General features: G+C 46.4%; 1 protein-coding gene across 2 annotated transcripts in view; it reads left to right on the top strand.

The window, feature by feature from the left end:
- Positions 1-8,941, top strand: part of ANKS4B (ankyrin repeat and sterile alpha motif domain containing 4B) — a 32,220-nt gene extending 23,279 nt beyond the window's left edge. The window contains exons 2-3 of one of the 2 annotated variants that reach the window (XR_014450563.1): positions 6,243-7,407; positions 8,662-8,941. Coding sequence is in view for 1 of the 2 variants with exons in the window: in XM_083152001.1 (XP_083008127.1) it covers positions 6,243-7,317 (1,075 nt within the window). In the remaining variant the exon portion in view is untranslated. Of the gene's footprint in view, positions 1-6,242; positions 7,802-8,661 lie in introns of those variants that run through there. The other variant, XM_083152001.1, reaches the window with a different exon arrangement.
- The last annotated feature ends 8,540 nt before the right edge of the window (positions 8,942-17,481 follow it).

Genomic DNA, 17,481 nt, shown 5'->3' on the forward strand with positions numbered 1-17,481 from the left:
AACAGAAATTTCGGAAATCAATCTTGGATGTCAAAAAATTAATTGTCCAGTTTTAATAATTAAAAAATAGTTAAAAACCAATAAGAAGACAGTGGCCCTTATTCTGGTTCACTCGTAAAGGCAAATTCCTTGTGCACTGCAGGGTGGCAGATGTAACATGTGCAGAGAGCGTTAGATTAGGGTAAATTAATTTGTTTCTGCGCGTGGAAAATACTGACTGCTTTATTTTCACAATATTGATCTCACTTTGAACTAAAGCCCCACCCAAATCTAATTCTCTCTTCACATGTTACATCTGACCCCCCCCCCCCCCCCTCCCTGCAGTGCACATGGTTTTGTCCATTTGAGAAGAAATTTACCTTTGTGAGTGAACCAGAATAAGGGACAATGGGCTTTATTCTAGTTCACTCTTTCTCACAAAATCCTTCTTAGATGGACAAAACCATGTGCACTGCAGGTGGGGCAGATGTTACTTGCGCAGAGAGAGTTAGATTTGGGTGGGGTTTTACTTCAAAGTGAGATCTATATTGCAGTGTAAAAATAAAGCATTAAGTATTTACCCTGCACAGAAACAAAATAACTCACCCAAATCTAATTCTCTCTGCACATTTTACATCTGCCCCACCTGCAGTGCACATGGTTTTGTCCATCTAAGAAGGATTGTGTCAGAAAGAGTGAACTAGAATAAGGCCCAATGTGTACAAGCTCTGGAATTAATGGGCCCATTCTTATAAAGATGGTTTCCATTCGAATAAAGATTATGTCCACAGATAAGCTAATAAAACCATTGAAATCAATGGGTACGTTTGAATTAATGATTAACAAACGTGTTAGTTGGCACATTATCAGCCATTCATTAAATGGAAAATTAGAGGATATAGCAAGTTCCAAATGATCTCTTATTACCGTATTTGCATTTGGATGTTTCCATATTTCAAGACCTCCACAATTATTTTATTATTTTTGTCCCCAACAATAAAGTTTAGGAATTCTTGATTTAAGGAGTTCATTCATTTCTTAACACTTTGATTCTGCTCATTATGAAAGCTTATTTCATCATTGCAATTCCAGCGGACTCATAAACACACCATGTTAAATATAAAATAAATAAATACATTTATAATTGAATAAATTAATAAATGAATACATAAATAAATAAATAAATAAATAAAGATGTGTGATTCCCTTTGGATGTGATAAAAACTGTTTGGTTGGAAGCTTTTTGAACTTGGACAAACATAAATAAAATGCATTTGAAATTCACATGACAACTTATGTTCAAATTTCAGAGTTGTCTTCAACTATCCTATATGGCTAATTAAGAAGATTAAGAAGATGCTCAAAAGGGTTGTTCTAGTTAGCAAATAAAGGTCAGAGAATAGCCAAGAGCAAATATCAGGAAATACATACTACAATAATAATATTCTGATTATGCTGAATGAAAACAGTTGCCCTGAAATATTTGTGGCTGTATATACAGCCTTCCCAAGCCACTGACCTCACTGCTCCTCACTGGTGTTTATTATATAACTCCTGCCTTATGATCAGTGACTCCTATGAAGTGGAATGCTGTGATAAGGAAGACAATAAGGTAATAAAGACTGCCAGTCTTATATCCTGCTGGGGAGAATGCTTCTTTCCTAGATATTCTGGTTGCGTCTCATCAGGTAATATACAAAGAAGGTGAAATAGTCCCAAGGCGCAAAGCCGGAATCCTGCAGCCGTACAATGGAAGAAGAGGTTCACCAGAGGCCTCTTGTAGACGAAAATGGTTAGGGAAAAACCAATGTAGAATGGGCGCTGGTTTCCTGTTCACTGCAGTGATAGCTCATATATGTGGAATATGAAAAAAGATGGACATATATTAGTATAGATCTGTGTATATATAGTCCACACAGGGATAGTGAAACCCAAAGAAAAAAAATTCCCAAGCAGGTAGCGTACCCTCACTCACACAGAGTCATGGGTGCACAAGCACATCAAGGTATCTTTGAGCTTGACAAAAAACCCTTCTGTGTGTGGTTAAATGATTGGGATAGGGTTGTACCGTACTCAGATGTACGATCACAGTTGTAATCGCATAGAGGTATCTTTAGGGTCCCACAGATGATAGGTTGTGGTTATACCAATTGCCTCCAAATGTGCCAGTGTAATTGAAAAGAAAGAGGAGAAAATGTTCTCTCTTAGTATATTATTTATTGAAGATAAAACATGGGTGATGTGCAAGATGCACCTGTACCGAGTAGATGTTACAAAAAAAGGAATCGTGCCTGAATAGGCAATGTATGGCCATCCACTGCCAATCAGGTGTTCCAGGGTCACAGGTGTAGTAGATGCACAACTCCTCTCCACCAACGCGTTTCGACAGATAAACTGTCTGTTTCAGCCTTGAGGTTGGGTCCGGGAACAACCTGGGACTAGCGCTGGTGTGAAAGGTTCCCGGGACAAATTCCCGGGCTAATTTGCTGGCAATCCAACCCTGCTAGGTAGCAGGGTTGCTCCTGGGTCTTTCCCGGGCTACTGGCTGGTGTGAATGGGGTAGGGTATATTTCCCCAGGTTGCCGGTCCTCGGTGTCCTGTCCGGCCGTGGATCCACACAGGCGAATGGCACAAATGACGGTATAGGAGGCGGATGAAGATGATGCAGCACTCCGTCAACAGTGACTGCGTCATCTTCATCTGCCGCCTGTCCCGTCATTTGCGCCGCCTGTGTGGATCCCCGGCCTGCACAGAGGACAAGCAACCGGGGTAAGTATTCTCACCACCTCCTGCCCACCTCCACCGCTGATCATATTATATCATGAAACCAAGCACTGTAGCAGTTTTTTCTTAATTATCACAATTAATAAGCTTTATACTTGTGCTCTAAACAAATTCATTATCCTTCAGAAGATAAGTAGTGTTCATTCTATCACCCGCCATCTTTGAAAACCCATGCAGTTCCGCTTCCCTGCCTGGGGTGTCGCTGTCTGCTGTGGGGTTTCTAGCACAGGTCTGGTTTGCATATCAGTGCTGATATACAGACCACACTGTGATAAAAGCACTACAACAGACAGCGACACCCCAGGCAGGGAAGAGGAACTGCATGGGTTTTCAAAGATGGCGGGTGCTAGAATGAACACTAATAAGAGTGTTTGTTGGGGATGCGGTCGACAAGCAAAAGGTCCAACGTCAATAGGTTGACCATTATTGGTCGACACGCAAGAGGTCAACAGCAGAAAAGGGTCAATGTAGACAAAAGGTCGATGTAGACAAAAGGTCAACATAGAAAAGGTCAACATGAAAAAAAGGTCAATATGAGTTTTACATATTTTATTCCAAAACAGGTGTTTTTCCATACTTTATCGTCCCAGTGGACATGGAGGGGGAGTATAGTCCCCGAAACATGTCGACCTATGTCAACATAGACACCTAAAATTAAAAAACCTATTCGACCTTTTTCCATGTTGATTTTTCTATGTCAACATTTTGACCTGTGTATGTCAACCTTTTTTATGCGTCAATCTTTTCCCTGTCTAACTATTAGTGATAAACCTTTTGCTTGTCAACCCTATGACCCATCCTCATTTGTTGCTAGGAAACAACATGGATGGAGATTAATTTCCGTCTATTTTACATAGATGAAAAGCAATTCAAAAGATTAGTAGACAAACCCTCTAGTCTCGCTGGTGTTTAGTACAGCACCTGAAAATGGCTTTGATATATCTCTGTGTGGCATCTGTATGGCTGCATCAGTCTTAATTAGTATTATTCCTACAAGGCTTCTGTAGCCAGAGACCAATGCTGTGGTATAGTATGTCATGATGCCAGGTCACTGTAACTCATTGGTCAAGCCAGGGCTGGTGTAAGGTTTCTCAGCACTATAGGTAAAACATCAGTCTACTGTCCCTCACCCAAGCCCCCCACTGCCACCAATACCCACTTTCAAGACCCTCAAGTGAAAGTGTGGCGGTGGCATCTTAGAAGTTCCTTTTCTACCAACTGTAAGTAAAACAAGGGTACTCTTTACCTAGAAGGGCGCCCGTCGCGGGCATCGCGGGTACATTTATGTATGGCCGCGACGCGACCGACGTGATGCCCGCGATTTCCCATTGAAACCAATGTTAAACATGGAAATCGTGTCGGTCGCGTCGCGGCCGGCCATAAATGTACCCGCGATGCCCGCGACGCGATGCTCCCGATTTCCCATAGGAATCAATGTTAAAAGGCGCGATGGACCCGATTTTACTGTTAAATGGCTCAATCCACCCGATTTGGCCATAGGAATCAATGTTAAATGGGCCACAGAGCCCATTAACCCTTAAATGTCCCCCCAAATTTTTAACGCCACCCCACGATCCACGCCAACCCGAAGCGTGGCGAGCGCAGCGAGCCCGCGAGGGGCGGCGGTACGCGTCCTCCGACCTTTTCATGCCCTACTATCCACTAGGGCGTGGTGTGAGAATATAATAGTGTGGCGAGCGCAGCGAGCCACCGAGCCCGAAGCGTGGCGAGCGCAGCGAGCCCCGCGAGGGGACGCGGATACCTTCACAGTTATGCACGTCCCCTCGCGGGCTTCACAGGTGTCCGTGGCGAGGCGGACACCTGTGAAGCCCGCGAGGGGACGCGTCTACCTGTGAAGGTATCCGCGACGCGATGCTCCCGATTTCCCATAGGAATCAATGTTAAAAGGCGCGATGGACCCGATTTTACTGTTAAATGGCTCAATCCACCCGATTTGGCCATAGGAATCAATGTTAAATGGGCCACAGAGCCCATTAACCCTTAAATGTCCCCCCAAATTTTTAACGCCACCCCACGATCCACGCCAACCCGAAGCGTGGCGAGCGCAGCGAGCCCGCGAGGGGCGGCGGTACGCGTCCTCCGACCTTTTCATGCCCTACTATCCACTAGGGCGTGGTGTGCTCGCCACACTATTATATTCTCACACCACGCCCTAGTGGATAGTAGGGCATGAAAAGGTCGGAGGACGCGTACCGCCGCCCCTCGCGGGCTCGCTGTGCTCGCCACGCTTCGGGTTGGCGTGGATCGTGGGGTGGCGTTAAAAATTTGGGGGGACATTTAAGGGTTAATTTGGCCTATTTGGCCCCAAATCGGGTCCATTGAGGCATTTAACAGTAAAATCGCGGTCAATCTGCCGTTTTAACATTGTTCCCTATGGGAAAATCGCGGTGATCGCGGTCATCGCGGGCATCGCAGCCATCCCGATTTACCCGCGATGCCCGCGATGCCCGCGATTTTTACCCCCGACGACCGCGATTTCAATCGCTGGCGCCCTTCTAGGTAAAGAGTACCAAAACAAGTCTTCCGCATAGACAGTCTTAATTTTGCTATAGGAAGACTAAATAAAGCCCCCCCCCCCCCCCCCTCCAAGGTTCTGGCATCCTAGGCAACTGCCTAAAACTGCCTAATAGTGATGCTGACCCTGAGTCAAGCAGTAACAGAGGATGTGGAGCTGGGTGATCATTTTGTATAACACATATTATGGATGACTGGGAGGTACAAGGAGGTAGAGATTCCACCATCTTTTATAGCCACTTCATGCCCTGCTGCTTAATATACAACAGACAGATTTATGTTCTCTATAATCCATTTCTTTCCTTCTAAATCTATCCTTTTAATATTTGAAATGTGATAATCCTAACACAAAACATTATCTTGGCGTGGTGTAGTTGGATGAGAGATCTCTGTGATCACAGGGAGCTGTGTATGGTGTCATTGCTGATCTGACCAGGTACAGTAAGGAGGAAGTAGACACAATACACATAGTTTGCCTAAACTGTACAGATGGTAATCACTGCCTGGCATATAACTTCCCGCCTACTTTGCACATTTTAAAAATGTAACTTTTCTTATATACGACTTCTAATGGGGCCTACACACAGGGCGATTTCAGGGCATTTTCTAAGCGATCTCACTAGATCGCTTAGAAAATGCCCCAATATCGCTCCATGTGTAGGGGCCATAGTGATAGTGATGCGCAGCCCTGTGCATCAATATCACCTGGTGATTCATATACAGCATGCTGGATAAATCTAGTTAATCACTGGTCAGGGACAGTGTTCTCACTGATCGCTCAGCACACAGCGCTGACACATTGCTGTGTGCTTTGTGATCTTGCTGATCTATCATCGCACAGAAAGACCAGTAAATCTCCCCATGATTAGGCCCTTTAATTTTAGATTTGTAGACTTGTATGTCCTCATTGTCACTGATTATTTATCTACTACTTTGTCTTTCAGAGGAGATCCAAACAAAAGTGACATATGGGGAAACACACCACTGCACCACGCAGCAGAGAAAGGGCATGCAAACTGTGTGGCATTTCTAATTAATTTTGGAGCAAATATTTTTGCACAAGATAACCAACTCCGTTCACCGCTGGATGTAGCTGTCATGAAAGAACGCACAGAGTGTGTCAGGATTCTGGATGGCGCAGCCAACAAACAAATGTCTTTGAACCCTAAGAAGGTTGAAAAGTTAAAAGAGCAAGCTATGAAAGATGCCGACCGGAAGATCAAAGAGTGCGAGAAGCTCCAAGATAAACATCAGAGTCAGATGAACAAAAACTATAATAGAAACAAGACTGGCACAGTAAATTCTTCTAAAGGAACCTTAGGCTCTACTGGTGCTCGCTTTTCAACACCATCCACCATGAGCACTTTAACAAAGGGATTGAAGGACACATTACAACTTAAATTAAAACGGAAAGATAAAAACACTCTTGATCAAAACACAATGAACAGCGTGATGTTTTCCAATGATGATAACAGTAGTGGCCACCGTACCAAGATCACAGATGTTTTCAGTGAAAATGATGAAGATGATGACACAGATAGAGTCTTGTCCTCAGCAGAAGAAAAGGAGTCCATTTTTAATCGTCCTGGTCTTGGTAACCTAGTATTCCGGAGGAACATAGCAGCGGGCATTACCACTGATTTTGGTGAAATCTCCACAGCCAAAGATGATATAGGTTTCAAAGTTAACAGTGAATTGTTTATTCTAGATGCAGAGAATGACAATGAGAATGATGGTGAGAATGACTACAACGTGACCTGGAATGAAGAGGACATGGAACTGGATGAAGAAGGAGAAAGTTCTCCTCTTCAGGTGTTCCTGGCATCGCATGGCTTACTAGATTTACATGTCACACTATTGAGAGAAAAAATTGATTTAGATTCTCTTTTCTTATGTTCTAATGAAGATCTGCAAAGCATAAACATACAACTAGGACCAAGAAAGAAGTTGCTTAATGCAGTAGACAAAAGAAAACAAGCAGTGGACAAGTCAGGAAAGATCACAGACACTAAGCTGTAAAACTTATTTTTAGTGTAGTAAAGAACAGAAGACTCACCAACAAGTGCAAGGAACTGAGGGGATAAAATCATGAAAACATAAATGGGATCGCTAACTCATACCTCCCAACTTCTGTGCTGGTGAAATAGGGGCGCCCGGAAAGGGGGGCGGGGCATATGTAAATGAGGGCGCGGCTTATGCTAATTAGCTGCTACCTCATTTTCATACGAGAATAGACGCTGTGCGCATGCGCACAGCGTCTATTCTATTAGATTGGGGGGTCTCCCAATTGCCACCCCCTGCAGCGGGACAATGCCTGCCGCGGGTGGGACAGCGGGACAGGACCAGAAAATCGGGACTGTCCCGCTGTAATCGTGACAGTTGGGAGGTATGCTAACTGAAGGTACTTGTGGAGTATCACGGCTCCCACGACCTGCATTGTATGCAGATCGTATGCTAAAAATCGCATCGCATCGCATACAATCAAATCGCATGCGATGCGATCGCACCCGATTTTGCACTGAAATGCATCAGAATGCATTGAAATGTGTTTTAAACTTGTGAAATGCCCCCAAATGCCATTTTTCATAGTGCACCACCCCCACTATCAACGTCAACCCGAAGCGTGGCGAGCGCAGCGAGCCCGCGAGGGGCGGCGGTTCGCGTCCTACGACCTTTTCATACCCCCACTATCCACGTCGGCGTGGAGTTGAGAATAGAATAGTGTGGCGAGCGCAGCGAGCCACCGAGCCCGAAGCGTGGCGAGCGCAGCGAGCCCTGCGAGGGGACGCGGATACCTTCACAGCTATACGCGTCCCCTCGCGGGCTTCACAGGTATCCGCGGCCCCTCGCCACGCTTCGGGCGTGGTGGCTCGTGGCGCTCACTACACTATTCTATTCTCAACTCCACGCCGACATGGATAGTGGGGGTATGAAAAAGTCGTAGGACGCGTACCGCCGCCCCGCGCGGGCTCGCTGCGCTCGCCACGCTTCGGGTTGACGTTGATAGTGGGGGTGGTGCACTATGAAAAATGGCATTTGGGGGCATTTCACTAGTTTAATACACATTTCAATGCATTCTGATGCATTTCAGTGCAAAATCGGGTGCCATCGCATCGCATGCCATCGTATGACATCCGATGCGATCGCATACGATTTTTGAGCAAAAATGCTCAAAATCGTAATCGGGTACCATCGCATCGCATAGCATCGGATGCCATCGTATGGCATCCGATGCGATCGCATATGATTTTTGAGCAAAAATGCTCAAAAATCTGTAAAAATCGTATTGCATCGTACGCCATCGTATGCCACTACATATGGCATAAATGGCATACGATGGGAGCCGTGATACTCCACAAGTACCTAACTGAATACTGTAGTGGTGCTGAAGTTTGTGGAGAGAACAAGCTAACTGGGACTGAGTAATATAGCAGTTCCAAGCTGGGTTGGCGCAGTTTCAGGGAGTAGTTAAATCATAAAAGCAGGAAGTTACCTCTTTATGGTCATCAATGGTCTTTGATAAGACAACTATGCAAAACATTTAAAGGCCATGACGCAAATAACATCAAAATAATGCAACCACTAGGACATTTGCTATCGTTCGTTTAATTTAAATTATATTTGTATTATATCATTAAATGTACTGTACCTGTAATCTGTGCATAAAAAACAGCTGTACAGTATTCATTTTTACTGTATATTTAAAGCATTACATAAGGCAGTGGTTCCTAAAGTGTGTGCCATGGCTCCCTGGGGTGCCGCAGCGCTGTCACAGGGTTGTCACAAGGCAGCCTGCTGGGAGCCGCATGTTTTTCTGCGGAGGGAGCCAGTCCAGCACTGAGCAGAGTCTGTCAGCCAGCTCCAGGGGTTATGTGTGAGTCTGGTGGGCGGGCGGATGTGTGAGGGGAGTTAAGTGGAATCAGCTGGTGGCGGGGGGTTCTCGGAGCTACAGCAACAAGGGGGGTCAAAAGGGATAGCTGATCTGAGGCACCCAAAGCAGGCACGCTCCCGCCGCTCAATACCTCAACTAGCCTCCCTCCCGCCTCAGCCACCCGCCTGGAACAATCGGCGGGTGAAGAATGCCTTGGCTGGGTTTGCAATAACTGGGCTACACAGGGCTGGAGCTTCATGGGTCTCAGGGAGGCAGAGCTATGCGGGTCTCAGGTGAATCAGGCAGAGCAGCTGCTTCTTTCTGAAAAAAAGGAGAGATGAGGCTGTTGTATTTACTGGCCCACCCAGCCAGTAAATACAATTATTATTGAAGGTTTTGAAGGTAATTATAATATGTGTGTGTATACATATGTGTGTGCATACATGTGTTTATACATATAATGTGGGTTAGGCTGAGGCTGCGGGGGGGAGGGGGGTTAAGCCACAGGGTACGAGGGTCAGCATTAAGAATTGGGGGAGGGGTCTTAGGAAGCGCATCAGTGTGATAGAGGCCGGTGAGGGAGCGTATCAGTGTGATAGAGGGCAGGCACAGGGTGAGGGAGTGCATCAGTGTGAAAGAGGGCAGACCGCAGGGTGAGGGAGGGCCTCAGTAATATAGAGGGCAGACCGCAGAGTGAGGGAGGGCCTCAGTAAGATAGAGGGCAGACCGCAGGGTGAGGGAACATGTCAGTGTGATAGAGGACAGGTCGCCTGGTGAGGGTGTGCGTCAGTGATAGTGCAGACCGCAGGGTGAGGGTGTGCGTCAGTGTAATATAGTGCAGACCGCAGGGTGAGGGAGTGTGTCAGTGTGATAGAGGGCAGGTCGCATGTTGAGGGTGTGCGTCAGTGTGATAGAGCACAGGGTGAGGGATTGCATCAGTGTGATAGAGGGCAGGTCGCATGGTGAGGGTGTGCATCAGTGTGATAAAGCACAGGGTGAGGGTGTGCGTCAGGGTGATAGAGTGCAGGGTGAGGAAATAAGTCAGTGTGATAGAGAGCAGGCCACAGGGTGAGGAAGTGTGTCCATGTGATAGAATGAGGCCATGGGGTCAGGGATTACGTCAGTGTGATATTGCACATGCCGCAGGGTAATGGATTATGTCAGTGTGATAGCGCACAGGCTGCAGAAATACCTTTAGCTTGCTTGCATTTTCCCACTGATGTTCTGATCCGCCTTCCTGAGATGGCGAATCTGAATGCCTCGGAGAAGCACAACTTTCCATCCCTTCATGAATTGCACTCACCTGATGCAGTTCAGACACAGAGATGGGGTGCCGCTGGAGATGTCGTCAGTAACTATATAAAATATATTATTTTTTCTTGGATTTATGTTTACTTGCTTGCAAAAATATTATAGTATTATATAGCTTATCTAAATACTAAAAGCATTATTTTGATCCAAATGCTTAAAAAAATGGACAGTTTGGTAATTATTTTGGATTAAGGGTGCCTTGAAAAAAGTTTGGGAACCACTGACGTAAGGTATTAATAGTACAGGGGTAGGCAAAAGTTTCTAACTTTGAGTGCTAGAGTCGACCATCGACCTTCCAAGTCGTCCCAGTATGAACATTAGAGGCACACTGTCCCCCGTTCATGAGCAGTATGGTGTGAAGTCCAACATATATCCAAACTGTTGAATGCAAGCCCATACTTACCAGGATAGTCTCCCACATTCTGAACTGCCAAAATATGCACAGTTATCAGAATCTGCTCTAACAATGCCAATGGATCTGGTGACTATTTTACCTCTAACCCTTAAACTGCCCCTCCCAGAGCTTGACCCAGTGGCGTAACTAACATTTTTGCGCCCCCCCCCCCCCCCCCGCCGATATTGACATCGCCGCCCCCCTCCCCCATAGCCCCCCAACCTGCCCAAGTAAAGTTAAGCACCCCCCTTACCCCTCCGCATGCCACCACCGCATTCCTGGTCCGGCACCGCAGATATCCTCCTGGCTCCGTCTCCTGCAGTTCTAATGAAAAATTACACGACAAAATGGCTGCCCCCTAATAGCAGACAGTTTTTAAGGATGCTAGAGGAGGCCGCCGCCTCCTCTAACATTCCTAAAAAACTGTCTGCTGTATGGGGGCAGCCATAACCCTTCCTCTAGTGCAGCGGTTCTCAAACTGTGGGTCCTGACCCCAGAGTGGGTCCTGACCTTCTCAGCATGTTTCTTCAGACTCCTCACATCATTTTGTGCCTCCACAATGCTGCCATGTATGTGCTGTCTGCTGACCTTCTGCAGTAACTTACTGCTGTCCTGTAATTATTTTTATTGTCTGATGGGGTCCCAGAGCAAAATAGTTTGAGGACCCCTGCTCTAGTGCTTAACCCCAAAACTATGGGCTTCACCAAGCTTTAAAAAGTGATAAAGCAAACAGTGATAAATTACCAGCCAATCAACTCCTGTCTTTTATACAAACTCTACTCATCAATTTTTGAAGCTTAGTACAACTGTCCCTATAAACCTAACCCTATTATTCACCATGGGCATCCATCTTCATTGTGAGCTTCAAAATACCTATCTGCTAACAACGTTCAAAATTGCATTAGCCTCTAGCAACTAATAAGCAACTGCTTCAATATAAGGAAGAGTTTCGACAATGGTATAAAACTATTAAGACTGTTGCATAGAGGAATGTGTAACAGAATTATTAAAAAAGAAAGGGAATAATTTCCCTATAATTATAAATACATGCTGGACTGGCTTAGGACATTCTCCAGTTTTTATTGCAACTTACAAACACTACAATCCCTAGGTCTTCAGAACAAAGTCCTTTCTTGGTTCCCCCCCCCCTATCTAATCGCTCTTTCAGTGTTTGCTTCTCTGATTCTACCTCCTCCTCGCTACCTCTGTCAGTTGGAGTACCACAAGGCCCAGTCTTCAGTCCTCTGCTTTTCTCAATCTATACTGTAGCTCCTCTCTTGGCAAACTTATCAACTCTTTCGGATTTCAGTATCATCTGTACACTGATGATACTCAAATCTATCTATCCTCCCCTAAATTGTCATCAGTATTGCTCCGTGTCTCTGAATGCCTTTCTGCCATTTCATCTTGGATGTCATCTCGCCACCTCAAACTCAACATTTCCAAAACAGAATTAATTATATTCCCACCAGCCAAGAGAAGTTACCAGCCTGATATCTCTATCACTGTTGAGAACACAACAATCAATCCTACTCTACAAGCTCGCTGCCTAGGGGTCATCCTCTGAACTGTCCTTTATTCACATTCAATCTGTCTCTAAATCATGTTACATGCCTCTAAAAAACATATCCAAAATCATCCGTACCTTACACAAGACACTGCAAAAACTGTAATCCATGGGCAGCACTCAATGGGCAGTATTCAATGTTTTTTTTCACTAAGGGCCTTATTGTGGTTATTGCAGTCCGTTCCAACTTCTTTCGGAAAGGACCGAACGCCGCGCACGGCGGACATTCTAAGAACACACGCCCACAGATCGTCCGCATCCCTTCGAACAGACTCGCTAAGAAGAGGGAGTGTCTTCGGACTGCATCCAAACGTGCGTGTGCGGTGGGAACACAAAGATTCTGCACGGTCTTACCGTGTCCGAACGGACTGGAAGCTGGCCGTACGCACCGATTTGGTGTATTTCCGCAAACCTCACTAATCTATTCGGAACTCATGCTTCTGCAACATGACACACTTATCCAATTAGCCAACCTCATAACACATAGATTATTTTTAAATGTAATCAATTAATTCCTAATTGATAATTAAACACATTACTTGCATTTTAGATTAACCCTTACATAATGTTAAGTGTTGTAATGGGTCATTTAGGCAGCAATGCTTCCAATTGAACCTGTGAAAAGAGTATAATTAATCACTAATGACTAGAGGAGTGGATTGTATTGTGGTCAGCTGCGAGGGTTTAAGGTGCGGCTGTACAATTGGGCGATCCCAATGCCTAGCGCATGAACCAGTGATCTCCGAGAACTGAAACTTGCTTATGGACTCTGCAGATTTTCTGGTGTGTTTTTTCGCTTGCATTCGGTGTCCGGTCCGAATGCACGCCTACCACTGTTCGTGCACTCCCACATGTACGCCCAGATTTACGCCCAGTTTTGCCCACTTGGAAACCGCTCCCTTGTGTACGCCCATGTTACGCCCATATTTCCCAAGGGAGTTCGGTGCACATTTCTAGACGGTATTGGTAAGAACGAGTGCGCAGACAGTACGTTGCACATGCGCATTGCGTTGCCTACGCATGCGCAGATAGCTAAAAAGCACCCTCCGAAAGAATTTGGAACGGACCACACCGCACCAAGCAGAATAAGGCCCTATGTGCAGCAAATCCTGTTGAGGATTCACTGCACATTCGCTGGGTTCCGGAGGGCTGGTGGATTTGCAGTCAGACCTCCATCTCCCCCTATTCAACACATCAGGGGCTCGCTGCCGTTGACAGCTAATTTTAACCCCCCAGCAAATGTGTGGGGGAGAAGGAGGGCTGGTGGAGACATAGGCAGCAGCAGCTGCCTCCCTGGGAGTGCTGGCAGGGGAGGTGGTGGAGGGATCGCTGCGCTGGTCCCGCTCATGCATATGTAATGAGCGGGACCAGGCGCAGTGAATATCTAATGAGCGGCTCCTTGCCCCCTTTGACGTCATGTGTAAGAAAGAAATTTTTTTTAAATTAAATATATTCATGTGCTGCAAGAACATGAATCCAAATAGCATGCCCCTTCACATAATAAAATTACTGATTTTTTTACACCAAAATCTAGAATTTAATTCTCTCTGCACATTTTACATCTGCCCCACCTGCAGTGCACATGGTTTTGTCCATCTAAGAAGGATTTTGTCAGAAAGAGTGAACTAGAATAAGGACCATAGTGCAGCCTGTCATCTATTCCATATTGCACTGTCTATTGCTGCTCATTTCTCATAAGGGCCCTTATTCTGATTGACGCGGACTTTACCGCATACTTTCGGCTCGCGTCTTTTCGGCGTCTGCGCATGCGTGGAGAACGCAACGCGCATGTGCCACGCCTTGACTCCGTACCAGTTCGGCCAAATCCCGTACAAAACTGTTCCCCGCAATCAGTCGGGAAATATGGGCGTATTATGGGCGTCATGCGGAATGTCACATGGGCGTAGTTTCAAAGTGGGCAAAACGGGGCGGAAACATGGGCGGACACGGGGGAGTACACTTATGTTGGGGGGCGTACATTCGGATAGCACTCCGAATGCACGCGATCAAAAAGGGAAGAAATGTGCGGTGTCCACAAGTGTACTATTGCTTTGCGGACACCACTCGTTCATGCGGTAGGCGAACGTACGCCTAATGACTACAAGCATTAACACCTGAACCCAATAGAATCTACTCCTTTACTCATTACTCACTAATAGGCCGCTTGTCAGTGCTTTAATTGAAACCATTGCTGCTTCAAGGAACCCTTACTAAACACCCACATATCCTGTACTTGTCAGACACTTTAAAACTGCTAACAATGGACATGACAGAATATTAATACTAGCAATACACATGTGTATTCGACATGTACTCATGAAACCACACATTTTTGGGTAAAGTAAAAAAATTTATTTCTATACATGTCACAGTCAATGCCACTGTGATGCAATGACCAAAAAATACAAAATCCAAAAAATAAACAACATGGCAGGAATGTAGCAAAATAAATAATAATACAAAACAAATATAATTGCACACAGATGGACTCCAGCACCTCCTATGTGCCACTGCACATGCAGCCAGTGGGAAATGAGGATGCTGCTGGCCCTTCTACAGCAGGGCAACCTGCACCTGACCATTCTACAGCAGGGCAACCTACACCTGGCCCTTCTGCAGCAGGCCAACCTGCAGCTGGCTCATATGCACCATCAGCAGAATCATTTGGAACACAACCGGGGACTTCACAAGATAGTACCATGGCCATCACTTCAAGTACAGCTGACAGTAATGGCAGGCAAAAGAGGGCAACAGGGGAACCAAAAAGGACATATGAAGCAAGGGCTCATCTGGTTACCCTCAGCACGTGATTGGACACAAGAAGCTGACACACACAGCACAATGGAAGATTTGGGACCACATAACGGTGGAGATTAATGCAGCCACAAGTTCATTTGCGACCACGTTTGGCCTTGGTAGGCTCCTTGGCCTGTGCAGCAGCTCTTCGGGGACGGCCAGATGCTGGGGCAGGTGGAGCAGATGATGTTGAGGGGTTGGCTGGTCTACCCCTCCTGCCAGCAGGGAGTGTTGCCGGTGGTAATGCACCAGAAACGGATGACATTAGGACCCTGTTGCTGGTAACCAGCTCCACCATAAGCTCATTATGGTGGAGGAGGAGATCATTTTGGCGGGTGGCTTGCTCGGCCAGCACCTGAGCACTTGCAGCCATGGCCTGATGTGACTCAGCCATGGCCTGCATGCTCGCAGCGATGGCCTGCTGGGTGCTGACCAAGCTCGCCAGGATCTCCTCGGTCCTATGCATCCGTTCTGATGCCAAGTCTCCCTGCTGGTTGATGTCCCCAAGCATCTGTGCCAAGGCGGCCAAATCGGCTTGGGCCGATGGCTGCTACTGCACAGGCCTACCACTGGGGCCAGGTGGCACGGACTCCTCCACCTCCTGAGCAGAGTCGGCACCAAGCGGTGGGGTGTCTGTGGAAAAAGATAAACACAATTAGGAGACATTCTAAGATAATTACTTGCACAAGTTTATGGCATGACCAATATTTACCTTCCAGCAAAGACGCAAACACTTCAGCTGGGGCCTCGCTATCCATCGTGCTCACCCCCCTGATCTCCTCAACTGATATACAGCTCTCGGCCATCAACTCCAGGGGGGTGAGCTCTAGCCCTGATGGCATGGGCCCGGCCCCAGATGTCTGGCTGTGTTCCCACCGCTTGGTCATCTTCCTCTTCAGGTTGGTTTTGAAGTCCTGCCACCTGCAATGTAAGTTGACATATTAATACATGTCACTCCAGATGTTAGCTGTTGCAGCCATTGCTCTGTGCTACATATTACGACATGTGATTAATGTCCAAAAGATAATATTCTATGCAACTATGATATCCACCGTTACAATACACATTCACAATCACCCTACTCTAACTCTCACCGAAATAACATGGCAATAATGTATGTGTATCGTAACAACCTCACGGGCCATTTGCTAAATCCATCTAAGCATCAATTCAATCATTACTTGGCTATTACTGGGCACATGAATCACAAAACAACTTGCCTCTTCTTCACATGGTCCGTCTCACGAACTTGTGGCGCTACTTCATTAATCTCTGCCGTTATCTGTTCCCAAATCTTCCATCTGCGTGTGTGTGTCAGCTTCTCCGATGGACACTCAATCCAATCACGTGCTCGGGGAACCAGGATGGCAAGCTCCTGTGCTTCATATGCCTTATTTTTTTTGGGTGGTTCCTCTGTTGCCCTGGCTCTCCCCTTGCCACGTCCTTGGCCACGCCCCCTGTCACGTGTCGCTGCACTTGAAGTGCTGGCCATGGTACTACCTTGTGAAGTCCCCGGTTGTGTTCCAATCAATTCTGCTGATGGTGCATATGAGCCAGCTGCAGGTTGGCCTGCTGCAGAAGGGCCAGGTGTAGGTTGCCCTGCTGTAGAATGGTCAGGTGCAGGTTGCCCTGCTGTAGAAGGTCCAGCAGCCTCCTCATTACCCACTGGCCGCATGTGCAGTGGCACATAGGTGGTGCTGGAGTCCATCTGGTCAAATAGTTGCTGCAGATCTGGGTCCACCTCTGGTTGTGATCCAGACATGTTAGCAACAACATGGTCACCTTCTAATACACCTTTATATACTGTTTGTGTATCCTGTTTGGCGGACATCAGCGGCAGCTGCGTTCCGTGCGTGAGCGTACGTCGCTGTTTTTTCGCGCCGCATACGGTGGCGGAAATTCCATTGTGTAAAACCTGGCGAAAGTTCTACATGAAATACTGGGCACCAATGCTAACATTGCATAGAATCTTCTGATACACCTGTGACTATTGCACAATACACATGCTATTTGCTAGCATGACATGACATTTGATTCATGACTACTGTGGTATTGTGGCGTTTGATTGCAAGCTAAAAGTAGCCCAATCCCTTAGATAATCCAGGCCACAAGTCATGCAATACTCATCTCTACTGTTATAGACCACACATGTGAGAGCCCTATAAATAGTGACTTGCTGCTAGAATCATTTGTCTCCAGATCTGGACTTGTCAGGGTCTAAGGTAAGCTCTTCCATGCTCCTTG

Source organism: Crinia signifera, chromosome 7 (assembly GCF_055691185.1).
Source record: "Crinia signifera chromosome 7, ASM5569118v1, whole genome shotgun sequence".
In the NCBI taxonomy this organism is placed as follows: Eukaryota; Metazoa; Chordata; class Amphibia; order Anura; family Myobatrachidae; genus Crinia; species Crinia signifera.